The following is an 18,210-nucleotide window of genomic DNA, read 5'->3' on the forward strand; positions in this document are numbered from 1 at the left end:
ACAGGCATAGAAAAGTTGTACGTGATATTTAGAGCATGCACTATGGATCACAAAGTACTCGTTATTTCAAATAAATGAGACCAGACATACCCACAAAAAGCGGAATTTTCTGTTTTGTAGCTCAGTAAAATAAATGAAGTTTTGTTAGCCCTTCTGGGACCCGATGGGACTCCTGGTTGCTCCCTTGCACTGAGGGGTTCTGTATAAGCACCTGTGTTATTGGTTTTATGCAGAGTTGCCAACTCTTGCAATTGTATTGCAAGTCTTGTGATATTTAGGGCTTTTCTTAAGACCCAGCTCCTACAGTCTCCGCTTTAAAAAAAATACAGTAAATTTCTAGCCCTTGTGGTTATAGAGAAAGGCTTGAAAATGTGATCCTTCCATGCTCTACAACCAGAAGGCATATAAAACACACACACCCCAGTCTATTTTTGTAAGTTAATATCATGATTTTTTGGGGCCTGACTCCTGATATTTGAATGCTTGGAGTTGGTGATACTATGCATGATCAAAATATATCTCAGCTGGACTAGTTTTGGTCATGTTCTCTTGAAAGTCAATTGTGCCTGGTTGGCCCAGCCCATAATAAGGGGTGGAGGGAACAGTGGAGACATTCTGACACAGGAGACACAAGGCATCCTGGAGCAAACAGGTCCTTAGGATGTAACCTCCAATTTGTGAGTCTGTCCTTAATGAAGGCTTCCTAGCTCACCATGCTTGATTCAGTCTCTTAAAAAAGGCAGAATGCCCTGGAGTATGGAACTATAGGAATACTTAGATCAGCTGATAATATTGTGCTATGAAGAATAGTCTCTTCTTTGCCTCTCTTAGGCCCCTTTGCTAAGTCTCCACTAACCATGACTGCTTCTGAGGCAGTCTAATCAATCCAAGACCTATCTCCAAACAACAGGTATTAGAGGACTCTTCAGATGTTTCACTAGAAACACTTCTAGCAGCTATTCACACTCAACAACCTAATTTTGATTCATCTGGATCAAAGCTGAATCTGGTCTCATCAGAGGTGTTCCATTCAGAACAAAGAACCTGAATGCAGAAAAATGTGAGAGAGATCAAGGGAGAAGATTAAAGAAGCAGAAGTTCAGAATGAGAACATGGGATTGCAACTCTGGCAGGGGTTTGAATAAAAGACAGCAATTTTCTACACTGAAAAACTGAGGGCATGGAAAACTTTTTAAAGCTTAAAGAGATATTAGGTATTTTGGAATCTGTGGAAAAGAGGAGTTAGTTATTTGAAATATTTTCCAGGGTACTGAATTGTCTTCTCAAATTTCAGCTCCTTACCCTATTGGATAGTCTAAAAATATTCCACATACATACCTTTCAAATCTCTCCCAGTTTAACAAGTATCTGCTTTAGCTGTCTCAACAAGAATGGTCACATGGTAATTTTAGCAATGCCATTGGAGTGGTATTATGACTATGATACGGAGGAGGGAAAACATACTACTTATAAAGAAATTGATCTTTACTTTCCTCAATATCAGCAGAACTATTCAAAATTGTACCACATGGAATTCTTCTTTCTGGGTTTCCAAGTTTCCCACAAAATTGAAGCTTATTAAAGATGTTTAAAAATCATGTTTTTTTGTAAACTAGGATTTATTTTATCTACACAATCAGTTCAAAAGGATACTTGTTGAAATGGAGAGGATGGTATGGGTCTTGATGAGGCTGTGTCAGATAATTCTTTACCACCTGACTACAAAGGGTTGTTGGTTTTTAAACAGCTCCTTTTCTTTTGCCATTTTTTGTTTCCATGTTCGATGGCAAACCAATAGCTTGTGTGTCTGTCCCTTTCCATGCCCAAATGCAATGGGCCCAGTTCACACACCCTTCCTCACACTGACTAGCACATGAGCTGTTCCAGTGGTTTCTGTAAGGAGCTGGGTAACTGGGGCGACGGGGTTGGACGATGCTGGGAGAGGGATTCTGGTTGGAGTGCAATTAGAGTCAGTGATGCTGATATTGTTACTAGGGCATTGTGATTGGGGTTGGGTGGTAATTGACAACATCTGTTATTTGGAGAGAGCGAGGTCATAGAGTGTAAGGCCAGAAGGGACTGCCAGGTCATCTAGTCTGACCTCCTGCCTAGCACAGGCCACTAAACCCCATCCAGTTACCCCTGTATGGAGACCAATAACCTGTATCAGACTAAAGTATTACAGCCCTCAGGAGACTAAGATGCAGGGACAGGGAATTGCTAGAGAGCATGTGAAAAAAGGGCATGTAAAAGCTACTAGGCTAGAAAGAAAAGAAAGGCAACTGAGTAGTAACATTCTTGGTTCATAAACAGGCTCTTCTCACGAAGGGTCTCAAGGTGCTTTATGCCCATTAATAAACAGCAGTGCAGCACCTCCCCCATTTCTGGTTCTGCAAAACCAAAGCTGATCCAAAACTGCTACTGAGATGAGACAAGAGGAATCTTTTACCCCACCCAGTCCATTCCTCCTCTTTGGTGGTTTGGATAATATGAACCTCAGAGCCCATCCAGGCCTGGTTTTTGTTTGGAAAAAATAAAATATGACTAATGAGGTTTTGCAAAAACAAGAGACAAGACTCCTTGGCCCATTTCCAATTAGCACATAGCATCATTTGTTGAAATATAGAGCTGGTAATTCCAGTCACAAGCTCCCTTTGCCAACGGTCTGGTAACACCCAATGCCAGCTGATAGGAGGTAGCGAACATGGTGCTATTGGGTCCATGCCATCCCTTCTTCCTGGTCCTCTCTGAAAGCTCCTGTCAGGGCGCTGGGCAGCTCCGTTCCTTCCCTGCCAGGCTTCTCTCTGCTCCCTACAGGGGAAGGCAGGGGGACAGGGGACCCAGAGCTGCAGCGGGAAGCACCTCTCTTCCTACCCCCAGCAGCCAGCCGGCATGGTGGAACATGACCGGAGAGTGAGATGAGCGAGGTGTAGCGGCTGACCTGGCTGTGATATGGGAGAGATGTACAGCACAGTGCAGCTAACAACTCTGGGAGTCCCTGGTGAGCCGTCTCTGTATGGCTACTGATTCCTTACACCTCTGGCATGTACCCTTTTCTCTGTCTCCTTTAAGCTCCTCTTCACAGGGCGCTCTCCCCAGGTTGCCTCCCACTCTCCTCACTCCTCTGTACCTGCTCTGTCCTTTGAGGCAAGGTGGAGCTGCAGCGAACACAGCGTCCAAGTGAGGGTGTCCCACTGACTGACACAATGGGGAGACACTATTCTCAATATTATTTTATCTCCTAATGTTTTTGTTCTACTGCAGCTGATGTTTAGCGACAGTGGGACAGACACTGAAAAAGGACTTACAAAAGGGTCTTAACTATTTAAACACACTGTACATAATTTCCAAGTATGCCAGAGGAAAAAACTTAAGTGTCACTCTGCATTTCGCTAATGGTTCCCAGTTAATGGTTGCCAGTTAAACAGCAGGCGTGTCTGAGAGAAATATGCACTGTGGATCCATGTAAATCCAGAGTAATTTATAGCAATATACCAGATAGCAGAAATTGGCGCTGTATGTTTTATTATCAGTAGCACCAACAGATTAAAATGACAGTAAGAGTAACATGGCCAAAAGTACTTTCCTCTCATTTCACTGGTTTTCCATTCACTTATATACCAATATTAGTGGCGCAGAAAAAATCTTTGGGATCTAAAAGAAACAAAGAACGGCTTGCCAGACACAGTAACGATTTCTGGAATGGATTAAGGACACTTTGTTTAAAAAACCCAGTCCAGTGCAGTTAATGTCATACCTACATGAGATGTAAAAAAACCCAACGTTCTGCAGGCAGTGGAGAAAGCAAAAATGTGGATTGACACATGTTACTTTTGCACTCCATGGAACAACTAGAATTCTATTCCGAGAACGAAAACTTGGGTTTGCTGAAGTTAAGACTGTAAATATCAGTTACAAGTTGTTATCAAAACATTAGAAAGCCTGAAAATTCAAAGCTAAAGCTATACTTTAACTAATCCACAGCCACCACGAAGGGAAACTCACCACTGGGGTCTCCCATGGGTGTCAGTGTTACTAGTTAGCTCTTCATCTAGACCTGGATTGCAGCCCGCTCCCGCTGAATCCCAAATACACAGCATAGGGGAAAGATGACAGAGATCATGTCAGGAAATTAAATTACTTTTTTACCTGGCACTGAAGTTCCCAATGCAACAAACACGACTGCAGTCACTGAATCCTTCAGGCCAATAGTGCAGCCAAAATGGGATGCCAAGTCCCCGATGAAAGCCGTCAGCAAACCAATCATTAGGATGGAGACGACGAAGCAGGCCCAGCCACTCCAGTAGTCTGTCGGGGGGACGAAGGCGAAAAGGACCTTCCAGAAGACGGTCAGAAAGTGCATCACATAATCAAAGCAGGAGGGCAGCTTCTCTTCCCCACATTCGTCATCATCATCATCCTCGCCTGGAGCAACAACACCAGAGTCTGATTAAACCCAGAGTTGCACAACTGGGTGTCCCTGCTCCTGTCTAAGTACTTATACAGCCCTTTGTACTGCACTGTTTGAGCCTCACCCAGTCAATAATGGAGTTTATTCTCAACACTCCCCTGTGAAGTAGGGATGTATTATTGTTATCATCACCCCCTTGTTACGGATGGGGAAGACAGGCCCAGAGAGAATAATGGTGAAATTTTCAAAAGCACCCAAGTAATTTAGGAAAGTAAATCCCACTGACTTCCAGTGAGCTCTGTGCTCCTAAGTGAGCTAGGCACTTGGGAAAATCCCACGACACTTGCCCAAGGTCACATAGATGACTGTGGCACAGCAGACAAGTGAGGCCTATATTTCCCAAAGTTGCTAAGCCTTTGTAGTATTGCTGTCTTTTGGGTGCAAAACTTGGGACACTCGGAGGGCTGCCAAGCCCTGCCCCCACCATCACAAGCAACCCCATCATACAATCTCACTCATAAATGTGTCCAGCTCTCTCATCGGACAAATTAAGTGTTTGCTCCCACAACTCCTACTGAAAGGCTGTTCCAGAACCTTACCCTTCCGATGGTTAGAAATCTACTTCTAACTTCTAGCCAGAATTTGTTCATGGCCAGTTTATCCCCACTTCTTCTTGTGCCACTATTGTCCTTAACCTTAAATAGCTCGTCACCCTTCCTGGTGTTTACCCTCAGTGTAGTTATAGAGAACAAATGTAACCCTCCTCCTCCTTCTCTGTGCTAGGCAAAACAAGGCCAGACCTTTTAGTACTCCTCTCATACAATAGGCCCTCCAGTCCTCTGATCATCTACTAGCTCTTCTCTGCACCTGTTCCACCTGCTGCAGTAGTTGCAACATCCACTCTGTAAGTTGAGGGCCAGGAGAGAAACAGGTTGTTGGTTTACACTGGAAGCCTCAGATACATTACTAGAGGGGACTAGCTCCCCCTCCAAACGGAACTAAGAATATCTGTTAATGGGAAGAAAACCTGGACATTTGGAGTCTGTGATGGCTCTTGATTTGTTCCAAGGATTAGAGACATTAGAAGCCAGAGAATAGTATCACTGAACTGAACATGGCCAGGAGTGTAGTGACAGGGGCTGGGGAAGATAAAGCTGCTGAAATGGAAGGTAATAAGATCACTGTGTTCTGAATGGGGCTGGAAGAGGAAGGATGTGGGAAGAGTGAATCTAAACCCTGCTCAGAAACCTTCTTCAGGTTCATAATTATTATTAAATTGTATTAGGAGCTCCAGTCATGCCCCAGGACCATTGTGCTAGGTGCTGCACAAACACAGAAGCTCCCAACCTTCCTTTTCTAGACAACTCTGTATTTTATATGCTTTTATCATTTCCCCTCTTGCTCATCTTCTTTCTGAGGTAACAATCCCAATCTTTTCAACCCCCTTTGGATGAGAGTTTTCCCAAGCTCTTGATCATTCTTGTTGCTCTTCTCTGAACCACTCCAGTTCTATGATATCCTTTATGAGGCGGGGTGCTCAATACTGCACACAGTGTTCCAGATGAGGCGACCCCTCATCTCACTGATTGATAAAAAGGCTTTGTTAGACAATTCTCCATCACATGCTTTACACATGTGAACAGCATGTTAGGTAGTTTGATCGCACTGTGCATTGCACAGAGGTCTCCACTGAGCTGCCTATGATGATGTCCAGGTCCCTTTCCTGTGCTGATACTGTTAATTTAGAACCCTGTAAGGTTTACGAGTAGTTTAAACTTCTCCTCCCTGCAAAGTGCATTCCTTTGCATTTATCAACAATGAACTTCAGAGACTGCTGCACTGGGGAGAGGGGTAAAACAGGGTCTAGCCAGGGCCAACCCGTTCCCCCCAAGCAACTCCCTGGGCCTAGAACCATGTAGGGAAACCCCCACCAGTCTGGTGAAGTAGATGACCATGTTGCTTTGGTGAAAAGCTGCAGAAAGAGGAACCAGCCAGAGACTCCAGCTGGTCAGAGCAGGAGCAGAATCAGCCAAATCTGGATCCTCTGGAAATTCAGAGAACTTGCTACAGTTTTGACTGGACTTTCTCTGTCCTATGCTGATTAGCTGTTTGCTCCAACCCACCATCTCCCTCCCAGTCTCTTCATCTCAGCTTCACTCCTCCCCTGCTCCATCCCCTTCATTGCCCTTTTCCCAGCAACATCCCCGCTCCCTTTCCTTGTCTTTCCGTTTAGGTTGTCCCCTCCGAACTAAACCTGTGACAGTGCTTTACCTCTCACCACCCTGCTGCATGATCTTGGGCAAGTCATTTCCCTGTCTGTTCTGTTTAGACTGAAAACGCTTTGGGGAAAAGTCTCTCTCTTGCTATTTTTTTTTTTGTTCAGCACCTAGCATAATGAAGGCCTGATCTCATCTGTCTAGGTCTTCATGTAATACAAATAATGATTTAATATTGTTTTGGTCAGCTTCCCTATCCTCCACAAGATGTATCCTTTGCAATCTCTTAAGCATCTGCCATTGAGTTACTGTGCGCCTGCTGCGGAGGCGGAAAGGTGCAGCAGTTCTGTCTGTTTTAAGAGTGTTTGTCATGCTGAAGTGTGAGCATGCCGTCCTCTCCCCCCCCCCGTAAAGGGGTGATTTTCCTCCTGCCTAACTGGTCTGAATTCTTAGGGGTACTAAACTTCTGCCTGGCAGGAAAGACACATTGCTGAGCTGAGAATTCAGTTCCAGGGTGGGATTTAGTCCAACAGCACAATGCACTATAACGTGCAACAGCTCTGACAACACACCAATGTACAAGAGACTTGAAGAGCAGCTTCTCTCTCTCTCAACAACAGATGCTAGTCCTAAAACATATGACCTCGCCCACCTTGTCTCTCTTACATACAAAGAGACAATCTGCAGAACCAAATCTGGCACATTTCCCCCTCTTGACTTCAGGAGGCTGCTGCTCTTCTAATTTCTCTTTGATTTGCCCAAAGCGCTAGTTCAATGGGATCGGAGACAATGTTTAGTTTACTGCGTCAATCCGGGAGGCGCGTTACAATTCAGGGCCAGTGTACTTCCCTTCCTCCCAGTGCTCTAGACTTCAATTTCTAGTCTGTTTTGACATCCAGTCTCCATGGCTTTCCAGGCAGAGGATGCTGACAGGTCTGATGGAGCCCTACGGTAACATGCTGACTTGCTCAGGGGGCTCCGACAGCACGGCTTGCATTCCTCAGGATGGGAATTTAAGTTCCAAAGCAATAAACAGCTTCCATGAGTCATAGCTGAACCAACAGTAGCCAGGCTTCACTGGTTGAGCAGAGACGCTAAAGGATGCTCTTACAATGAAGGCAGGTGAGGGATGGAAAAGATCAGTGTTTGAATTCCAGCTCTGGCAAAGACACCCTGTGTGACCTTTGGTAAGTCACTTGATCTCTGTGCCTCATTTCCCCAGCTGTACAATGGGGATTGTAAATGGCACCTTTATCCCTTGTCTATCTGGACTGGGAGCTCTTTGGGGCAGGACTATCTCTTACTCTGGATATGTACAGTGCCTAGCCCTCTAAGGCCTCAGTCTTGGTCAGGGTCCTGGGGCACTAGCCAAGAGGTGGGAGGTTCACATCTGTGTCAAGTTCATTTCCTCTGGAACATCGGCCTAGATTTCTAAAAGCAGCTAGGGATTTTGTGTGCCCAACTTGAGACAGCTTAAAGGGACTGTCAGAGCAGGGACTCAAACTTTCTGAAAATCAGTCTCTTTCAGGCACCTCTTCTTAGACACCCATAATTCCTGGCCATTTATGAAAAAAATTAAAGCCATTGCTTTCTTTTTTTCCTTTTGTTTCCTACACCATGGCCCTATGTGTATGTAGCTCTATGTACACAGAATACCTAGTCACAGCTGCTCCACAAAGACAGAGAAGAGAAGCTCTTGTAAATAGGGAGAAGCTCATGTTTCAGCTTGCAAAGGAAAAACAAATGTAATGATGTCACTTGGTTAAATCACAAGGGCAAAAGGTGATAGATTTATATCTCCCCTCTCTCAGGGCCCGTGGAAGGAAGTTTCGCGCCCTAGGCGAAACTTCCACCTTGCGCCCCCCTCACCCAGCTAACCCCCCCCCCCCCCCCCCCCCCCCCCCCCCCCCCCCCCCCCCCCCCCCCCCCACCCCCCCCCCACCCCGAGCCCCCCCCCCCCACAGCAGCTAACCCTGTCTAGGGAGACCCCCCTCCACGGAAGCTAACCCCGCCCGGGGAGCCCCCCCCACCCTGCAGCAGCTAACCCCGCCTGGGGAGCCTGCCCCAGCTCACCTCCACTCCACCTCCTCACCTGAGCGGGCTTTTAGGCGCCCCCAACCACTATGCGCCCTAGGCGGCTGCCTAGTTTGCCTAAATGGTTGCACCAGCCCAGCCCTCTCTTACACCAAGAGTTGTACAATACACAAGATCACAACTTTTGTGCTGGTCAGAAATTCCTTAAACTGAAACTCAAACAACTAGCCTAAAGTTTTATGGACTGTATTCATTTCCTAATGAAATCAATAGGAGTATTTGCATTGACCTTGATGAGAGCTAAACTGCACTAAACCAAACTGCAATGGGGCATCCTAAGGATGTAGTGAACGGTAATTAACAACTAGCTTGCGCTTGAAGGGGTAACTTGCAGTTGTCCTTTTAAACATCTGTGATCCAACTTTTCCCTCAGATGTGCATGGCTAGCAACAAGAGCTGCAGGTGGGCATCCAAGCACAGAATCTGACTCTCATCATTTTCCTGCAATGCAGTTTCAGTCTGTGCAACAGAGCTCCAGGCTAATTTCACTCAAATTTTGAAATGCTATGTGCTGCCTCCAGTAATAAAGAATGCAGGCAGAGCAGCAGATGTCTTAGGAATAAGTTCTTTCAGGACATTAGAAATCAAAGGGGCAATAAGCCAAGGAGGACTCAGGTTGACTTCAGTCAGTGAATGATCGGGTCCTAGCTGGTCAAATATATCTCATTTAAAGGAACCATTTGCACTAGCCCTAATGTTTGCACACGCACCTTTTATCTAGAGAGCCAAGAGAAGGGTCTCTTAGTTGTTAGGAAGGCTATAAGTATTGTAATAACGGTGTGCAATCTTCTTAAGCCCCCACTGCTTGCCTGTGTGAGCATTTTCCTTTCCATATCTCTTTATGCAATGGTGGCACGTTTTGTATTTAATTTAAAAGTAAAATGTATAAACACTCCTGCAAGGAGTGTAAAACAATGTTGCTGTGCGTTCTGTATTTATTTGTGAGCACCAACTAAAACTGCATTCAAATGGTGGCACAACAACATAACAAAAGAATTACTGGGAGCCACTTGTGGTTTAGTATTTGTTCTATTGCTACACATAACAAAAGCAGCACTCTAGCGCCAATTGCTAGTGTTGGTAAGTAAGGATGCCAGACTCAGAGTTTGGCTGCCCAATACAGCATTTTTGTCAAAGGATTTTGGAGGAATAAACTTATACTGGAAAACACAAATACACCTCCCAAACAAACCAACATACCTTCCCGAAAAGGAATAGAGATTACATTTTTCAAAATTTTTTGGTGAGTTGAAAAGTTGAAAAAATTTCAAGTAGAAACTAAAATACACTAAATGTTTTGACGTTGCTAAAAATGAAACAGTCCATTTTGTTTCAACCTCAAAATTTTTGTTTCGCTTTGCAGGAATCTTGAGGAAAAAAGCAAGTGACCGGAGAAGATACACAAACTGCTAGAGGAGATTTAGGCCACGTCTACACTGGAGCTGTACTGATACAGCTGCGCCTCTGTAAGATCTCTCATGTAATCGCTCTATGCCGACGAGAGACAGCTCTCTTATCGATATAATGAATCCACCCCCAGTGAGTGGCAGTAGCTGTGCTGGCGAGAGAGAGCTCTCCCATGGACATAGCGCTATGCACACTAGTGCTTAGGCCGGTGTAACTTATGTCGCTCAGGGGGGTGGAATGTTCACCTCCATGAACAACATAAATGGTAGTTGCTAGTGACATCCAATCCCGTGCAGGTGCAAGGAAGGCAGAGACCTCGGCCAGGAATGTGAGGAGAAGGACGAGCCCCTGACTGCAGAGGAAGCTACCCCACTGCTGAATGGCTCTGTCCCCAGGCAGAAAATGTTCAGCAGCATCCCAAAGCCATGGGCTCCTCCTCGCAGTCCTGGCTCCCCTGCACCTTGGCCACGCAGGAAGCCCTGCTGTCAGTGCTGCTCCTACCCCAAGCCTGGAATTTCCTGGAACTGTAAAAATAAAAATGGTTAAAAATAAAAAAAAATAAAAAATAAAAATTGATATTAGTTCTCTAAACAAAAAAGTAAAAGTCGAATTCTGCTAAGCCTACTTGTAAAGGAAGGCACACGCACCCACTCTGGTCATATTATGAATCTCCTCCCAGGGAATTTTTGGTCAAAATACATGAAAAGCAAAACAAAGTTTTTTGGATTGAAATGAAATGTTTCATTTTGACATTACCAAAATGGCCTAGCTTGGTTGAAACTAGCCCATGAACTCGACATAAAGCTGTGAAGCATTTTGGCTGACCCCAAACTGCATTTTTTGGCAAATCAAATATTAGTCTGAAAAATCTTGTCCAGCTCTAATTAACACCCAGTGAGGTATAAAAGAGATGAAGCTTTAGAGCAGAAGACAGTTGAAACTGGTGAAAGCTTCCCAGCTACATTCTGTAGGATATTTTTCCTGGATTCATTCCACCTGGCTTCTAATCCCTCCAAACTTTGTGGGTCTAAATGTTTTTCACAAATCAAGCTATGGAATCTGTCTCTCACTCAATACTTCAAGATCTTGCAATTTTGCACATACAAAATTTTGCATTGAAACACCACAGCAGCTATCAATCGGCAACTTTGAGTGGTGGACAGAAGACAAGGAGAGGGAGAGCAACACACAGGAAAGTCACATTCAGGACCAAACTGTGGCAAACAGCATCCCCAAGTTTCAGGTGTGACAGAGCCACGCTTCATTCAACATGTACCTTAAAGCACAATGTTTAATATGGTAGAATTAAATAAATAATAGGAAGCTTGATTTTATTACCTTGCTAGACAACAAAGGAAACTCAAAACAAACTCTGCTATGTACTGGGGTGGAGGTGGGGTATTTATTTAAGTCTGAATCCTGTGCAGTTCTTAGCTGATCCCACAAAGACTGGGCTGGCTAGACACATCTCTTCTAGTATTATAATTTTGCAACAGGCATTTTTAAGTATCTACAGAGCTGTGAGGCAGTGGAGCTGTCACAAAGTTAAAATCTTTAGGGAGATGATGAAACAGATTTTTAAAAATGAATCTGAGTGTGGCTGTCACAATATTGATCTGGATCTGTCTATCATTTTTCTGAGGGTTAATAATGAACCTCTCTCTAGAAGAGCTAGGATAGAGGTTGCTAGGTTGCTTAGAGAGCCATATGCACCTACTCTGGGATGTTAGGCCAAAAGAGTACGAGGCATCTTTGCTGCAAGAGAAACTTTCCAACCCTAATAATAATAATAATAATAAATAATAAAATTGCAATATTTTGCTCTTTAGTCACCCGTGTTGTAGCTCAACTGCAAGGTATGCAGGAGTGACTGGCTGGGGGACGCTGTCTATGGCTTTTGTTATACAGAAAGCCAGACCAGATGATCATAATTGTCCCTTTTGGCCTTAAAACTCCATGAATCATGTATTAACTTTCCTGAATCTAATAAGCACACTGCTATAGACAGCTGGCCTATATATTCTAAACAAGTTAATTCCAAGCATTGTGCCCCTCCTAGCTGTACATGTGGAGAACAGCTGCAGTACTGCCAACCCCAACTGTAAAGAAATAAAGAAAAAACAACCACGAATCAAGCCCCCCAAAATCATGAGATTTAATATAATTAATTAGTTAATTAAATAATAATGCAGTTGGGATTCTTATTATTTTCCTTCTGGGTTTTGAGCCTTCATGATGCGCTCAGGTCACAGGTTCAAGTTTTTCTCTGCAATCAAGAGAGCTAGAATATTACTTTTTTTTAAATGGAAGCTGAGATTCTCCCTGTGATCACAGGACTCCAGGAGCTGGAGCTTTAAGAAACACATCAAATATTGCCAGCATCATGATAAACAAAATCACAAGACCTGACAACACAGTTAAAGATGCTCAATGTCTGCTCCCCACCCAACTGTAGAAGCCAGTGCAAGATTTTAAGGCGGACTCTCACCCATCTATGTGTAGGGGGACTGCATGGGGAAAGACAACCAAATCTCCCCCCCACACACACCATGTATGCTAACAGGAATAAGCCCCTTCCCCCTTTTAGGTGACACAGAAGAGCCCCTAGGCCTGCCTCCTGGCTGCATTAGGAGGAGAGAACAGCAGGGTCTGAGCAGCAGAGAGGCCCTGGGGAGCTGCCAGTGGGAATGCCCACACATAGGACGGCTGGAGGGGCGCACACTAACAAACAGCCATGCTCCCAAGGTACTGTGTAGGGAAGGTAAAGGAGGAAGCACACACGCAGCGGCGGCTCCAGGCACCAGTGCTCCAAGCGCGTGCCTGGGGCGGCAAACCGCGGGGGGTGCCCTGCCAGTCCCTGCAAGGGTGGCAATCAGGCAGCCTTCGATGGCGTGCCTGGGGGAGGTCCGCCGGTCCTGCAAATTTGGCAGCAGGTACGCTGCAGCCGCGGGACCGGCGGACCTCCCACAGGCATGCCGCCGAATCCGCGGGACCGGCGGACCTCCCACAGGCATGCCGCCGAATCCGCGGGACCGGTGGACCTCCCACAGGCATGCCGCCGAATCCGCGGGACCGGCGGACCTCCCACAGGCATGCCGCCGAATCCGCGGGACCGGCGGACCTCCCACAGGCATGCCGCCGAATCCGCGGGACCGGTGGACCTCCCACAGGCATGCCGCCGAAGGCAGCCTGCCTGCCGTGCTTGGGGTGGCAAAAAAGCTAGAGCCGCCCCTGCACACACGCCCCATCCCCAAGGTGGGGAAAAGCCTCCTTTCCAAGTGCTGCAGCAGCTGAGTGTGATGGAATGGGGTGGTGGGAGAAAGGGGGGCCATAAAGAATTTTAAACTGGCCATCTGCCCTTGAATCAGCAGACAGGTTCATTTTGGTGACCCTCCTCCTTGTGGGAGGATGGCCCATTGTGCTTCGGTGCTGCTTAGGGCGGGCGACTCTCTGCTTGCCACCCTGAACTGCGAACGGACTGTTTCTCTAACAGACTGGAAGGCCGGGGGAATCTTGGGGGCCATGCCCCCCTTCTAGTTAGTTTGACTGCTGTGAGGCTGTTCTCAGGATTCCCCCCACTCCCATGCATCTTGGCTCTGTAATGCTAACGTTGGCCTGGATTTCCTTAGGTCCTCCTGTTGTTGCAGTGCACAGGTGACCAGATCAATGCTGCTCTGGGTGCCTAGGAGGGTACTTTTCTGACATTGAGAAGAGTTACCATGGTGATTGACAAGTTCTCTCACTGGTGTTCTGCCCTGTCTGTTGAACAGGATGGACTGCGTTTCTTTGCTTTGGGGCCTTTAACTGACAAACCACCGAGAACTGTATCAGACTCTGCCCCCTTCCCGTATTACTATCTTTCTTCTTAAACTGAGACTATAACGCATTCGGTCAATAACTCATTTAACTTGCTCTGCCTGCTTTTGCTTATATGCTGATTATGAAGGGGAGCTTTAATGTTTGGTTTCTCAGATTGTAGACCTCACTTTGACGAGAGAGCTTATTAATTTCAATGCTTGCTTCGTGGGCCCTGGGAAAAACGTGCCCACAAACTACAGCCTTTGGTGCATCTTCACACGCAGGAAGTGATATTTCAGGGTGCTATTCAGATCTAGGTAGTCTACAATCTGATCCCAAATGCCTCATCTCTGATAATTAAGAAAGTATTAAATCTCCATTAGGATTATCATCCATCATCTCTTTCAAATCAGCTTTTCTGAGTGAATGATGGGTATATATTCAAGTATATAATAGAAATTGGGTCTCTCTCTTTCTATATACACACACACACCCTAAACTATGTCTACCACTGCAATTATAACTGCACACCTGTGGTTGCCTTTGCTATAATATGGGATGCGATAAATAATTGATTTTGGATTAGGTTCTTTTGCCTGTAAACTCTGGCGCAGGGGCTGACTTTTACTGTGTGTGTGCAGCACAATTAGGCCCTGATCTTCGTTTGGGCCTCTCAGAGCTACTGTAATATACATAATAAAAAACCAACAGCTTTTGTGAGGATGGAGTTTTAAAAGTGAAGTCATGTCCTGGAAGTTTTGTCTCCAGATACAATGAAAGACAATAAAACTTTCTCTTCTAAATGAATCACACATGAAAGTGAACTCATCCAGTTTGGATTTGGACCTATCAAGTACTCCATTTAAGATGTAGGGGAACTTTCTACCTATAATCATGATACCTCAGTTATGTAATGACTAAAGAAAGGGAATCCCCCATAAGAAGGGCTAGAGATACGAATCTGTCACTTCATTGTTATGTAGTTGTTATTGATATTGAGCCAGCATTTATAAGAAACTTGGACCATAACATTCATTACAATCAGAGCTGTTAATAAATATGTTTGAAGTGCCCACTTATTTGAAGGACAGGGGAAAATATCTGTTCACTATTTGTTTTCTGTTAAACTTTATAATAAAATGTAAGATAGACAGCTTTGCAGGGAAGGCAATCTGTACGGATATATGTTTTATATGTTTTAAAAGAATAAATTTGAAACTTTATGAGACTTTAAATCATGCGTATTAAACACTCAGATTAAGGGCAAGTTAAATACCAGTTGTGGGCTTCACTTGTTATGACATGTAATTATCACTCTGAAATAGGGGAACACTATGTGTGGGATTTTCAAAAGCACCTACAAACTGGGGGAGAAGGGGGCTGCAAGTGCTCTGAAGGACAGAGTTAGAATTCAAGATGATCTGGACAAACTGAAGAAATGGTCTGAAATAAAAAGGATGAAATTCAATAAGGACAAATGCAAAGTACTCCACTTTGGAAGGAACAATCAATTGCACCAATACGAAATGGGACAAGACTTCCCAGGAAGGAGTATTGAAGAAAAGGATCTGGGGGTTATAGTGGATTACAAACTAAATATGAGTCAACAATGTAATACTGTTGCCAAAAAGAAAAGGGACTATAATTCTGGGATGTATTAGCAGGCATGTTGTAAACAAGACATGAGAAGTAATTCTTCTGCTCTACTCAGCACTGATAAGGCTTCAGCTAGGGCAGTGTCCAGTTCTGGGCACCACACTTTGGGAAAGATGTGGACAAACTGTAGAAAGTCCAGAGGAGACAAACAAAAATGATGAAAAGTCTAGAATGACTTACAAGGAAAACCTGAAAAAATTGGGTTTGTTTACTCTGGAGAAGAGGCGACTGAGGGGGGAACATGAGAGTAGTCTTCAAGTATGTAAAAGTTTGTTACAAAGAGGAGGGTGATACATTTTTCTCCTTACCCACTGAGGACAGAGCAAGAAGTAATGGGCTTAAATTGCAGCAATGTGAGATATTAGAAAAAAAATCCTGTCAGGATGGTTAAGCACTGGAACAAATTACCTAGGAGGGTTGTGGAATCTCCATCATTGGAGGTTTCTAAGAGCAGGTTAGACAGACACGTGTCAGGGATGGTCTATAATACTTAGTCCTGCCTCAGTGCAGGGGACTGGACTAGATGACCTATCCAGCCCTATAGTTCTAGGATTGTATGACTTTGAAAAATCAATGGGACTTTTGCTCCTGAGTTATGTAGATTCTTTTGAAAATCCCAGTCTATAAACTCAGAATCTTTAGTTACAGGACAAAAAGAGCCATGACCTATTCTGAATTTCCTTCTAGCTCGCAGAGCAGCCAGCATGGATCACCAATGAAATGCCGAAATATCAGTATTAGAGAGATTATAGAATTCTAGATCTTATTCCAGGAATTCATTTCCAGTATGCTGTAACATTACCAAACTACAGCAGTATTCACTACCAAAAAATCTGCTAACTGCTACATAATAAAATGAAATACAGAAACTTATAAGGTCTACAGAAACTTTATACAAATAACACCAAACAGATCAATCCTTTCTACTCTATTCCTAGCCACGTTCTCCTTCTCTACCAATACATCACACAATGAGAACATGTACAGAATTCTGACACAGCTTAGTGTACACTGAAATTGTAGTCCTTTATAAACTTCAGCTTCCGATGTCACACCCAGTGTATTAACTCAGCAGTGTGCAACCAGCAGCACATTTCCATTACAGAATGAAGCCAGGGGACACATGTACCACAGAGTGGGCAGTATGAAATTCAGGAGTGTTAATAAATGAATGTGGATTATGTGGCAGACAAGAAACTGGGTGGGTGCCTTATTTTTAATTGGCTAGATCCATGGCAGGGATGGCCTTTATGTGCTGTGTTCATACAGTGCCTAGCACAGTGCAGTCCTGGGCTCTAGGCACTATAGCTATACAAATGACAATATCCTGTCATAACTCACTCTCTGATTTAATTCCTGCTCTCATTGATCCCAGCAGTCATATATTTTATGATCAATAATATTTTGCAGTACAGAAGTTCCCCAAGCTTGGTTGGGGTCCTATTCTATAGGCACAGAGTAAAAAAGAGGTTAGTTGCAAGCTCTTTGGGTCAGAGACTTAACAGACAAAGGGTGAGAAAGGAAGCCAGGATGACTTAACCTTCCCCAAGCAGGCCAGAGGCAGGACTTTCACCCCAGGCTTGTGTCCTAGGCCACAGGGCCATGCTGCCTCAGGGCACGCTGGCAGGTCTGATTTTTCCTAGCAACGTCCCCACATTGTTGTGGCTGATTGGTGGAATACGCTGTGTTGTGAATCAAGCTTTGCTTGGCTGAGTGTGCTGTGGATACAGGAGCTCAGCTGAGCTTGTCACATTTGAATTTTTGGATTGAAGGAGCTTTCTTCTTACAGAGACTAACTAGAAGGCACCACATCTTTTCTGCATTGCTGCTGTCACTCGGGGCTTTATTTCTATTATAATAGCAATACAAGGTAGTGTTTGGGGAGAAACAGTGGAGCCAAATAACAGGGGCACTCACATGGGCCTGGAATCCTATTAGGAGCTGGGTACTGATGCTCTAATGGCAAGGAGACTTTAAAACAAGGCTCTCATCTCTCCCCCAGGCACATGCCCCTGGATGAGACAGCTGCCCACAGCAGACTCAGTGCATAGGTAGCACTATGATTTCTTCCAAGTTGTCTCCTCTGGGTGAAGCTACGTTGGCAAAGCAGGTTGGGGGTTCATGCCACTCCCCTGGTTCTCCTGGATGGCCCAACTCCACCAGCAATGCACAGCAGCTCACCAGCACAGCAGGCTGCCAGTCCCAGCTTCTCAGCTGAGGCCTCCCAGTTGCATGCTGCTTGCCCTGGTATCGCAACTATCCACAGCAGGCACATCAAGAGCTTGCCTCTCACTCACTCCCTGGCCTGCCTCTGCTGAGTCCCAAGGATCCACCTAGCCAGGGTTTTCTTTACAGCATTTCCTGAGACTGAATGCAAGAGGCTCGATCCTTCCACGGAGTCAATGGTCAGCGCTTTCTGTGGTTTGTTTGGGAGCATGATGCCTCGGCAGTCAGCTCTTAGCACTACATGACCCCACACTGAACTTCTGACTCATCATTATTCTGCACAGTGACAACAGTGGCCCTGCAGTTAGGTGCCAGCATGGGACTTGGGAGACCTGGGCTCACTTCCCTGCTGTGCCACAGACTTCCTGTGTAAACTTGGGCAAATACTTAGTTTCTCTGTGC

At 45.0% G+C, this 18,210-nt stretch overlaps 1 protein-coding gene across 7 annotated transcripts in view; it reads right to left on the reverse strand.

The window, feature by feature from the left end:
* SLC8A1 (solute carrier family 8 member A1) overlaps positions 1–18,210 on the reverse strand; it is a 344,689-nt gene that overhangs the window by 8,922 nt on the left and 317,557 nt on the right. For all 7 annotated transcript variants that reach the window (XM_034763903.1, XM_034763901.1, XM_034763900.1 and 4 more), the window contains one exon: positions 4,150–4,425. In XM_034763903.1, coding sequence (XP_034619794.1) covers positions 4,150–4,425 — 276 coding nt within the window. The remainder of the gene's footprint in view (positions 1–4,149; positions 4,426–18,210) is intronic.

Source organism: Trachemys scripta, chromosome 3 (genome assembly GCF_013100865.1).
Source record: "Trachemys scripta elegans isolate TJP31775 chromosome 3, CAS_Tse_1.0, whole genome shotgun sequence".
In the NCBI taxonomy this organism is placed as follows: domain Eukaryota; kingdom Metazoa; phylum Chordata; order Testudines; family Emydidae; genus Trachemys; species Trachemys scripta.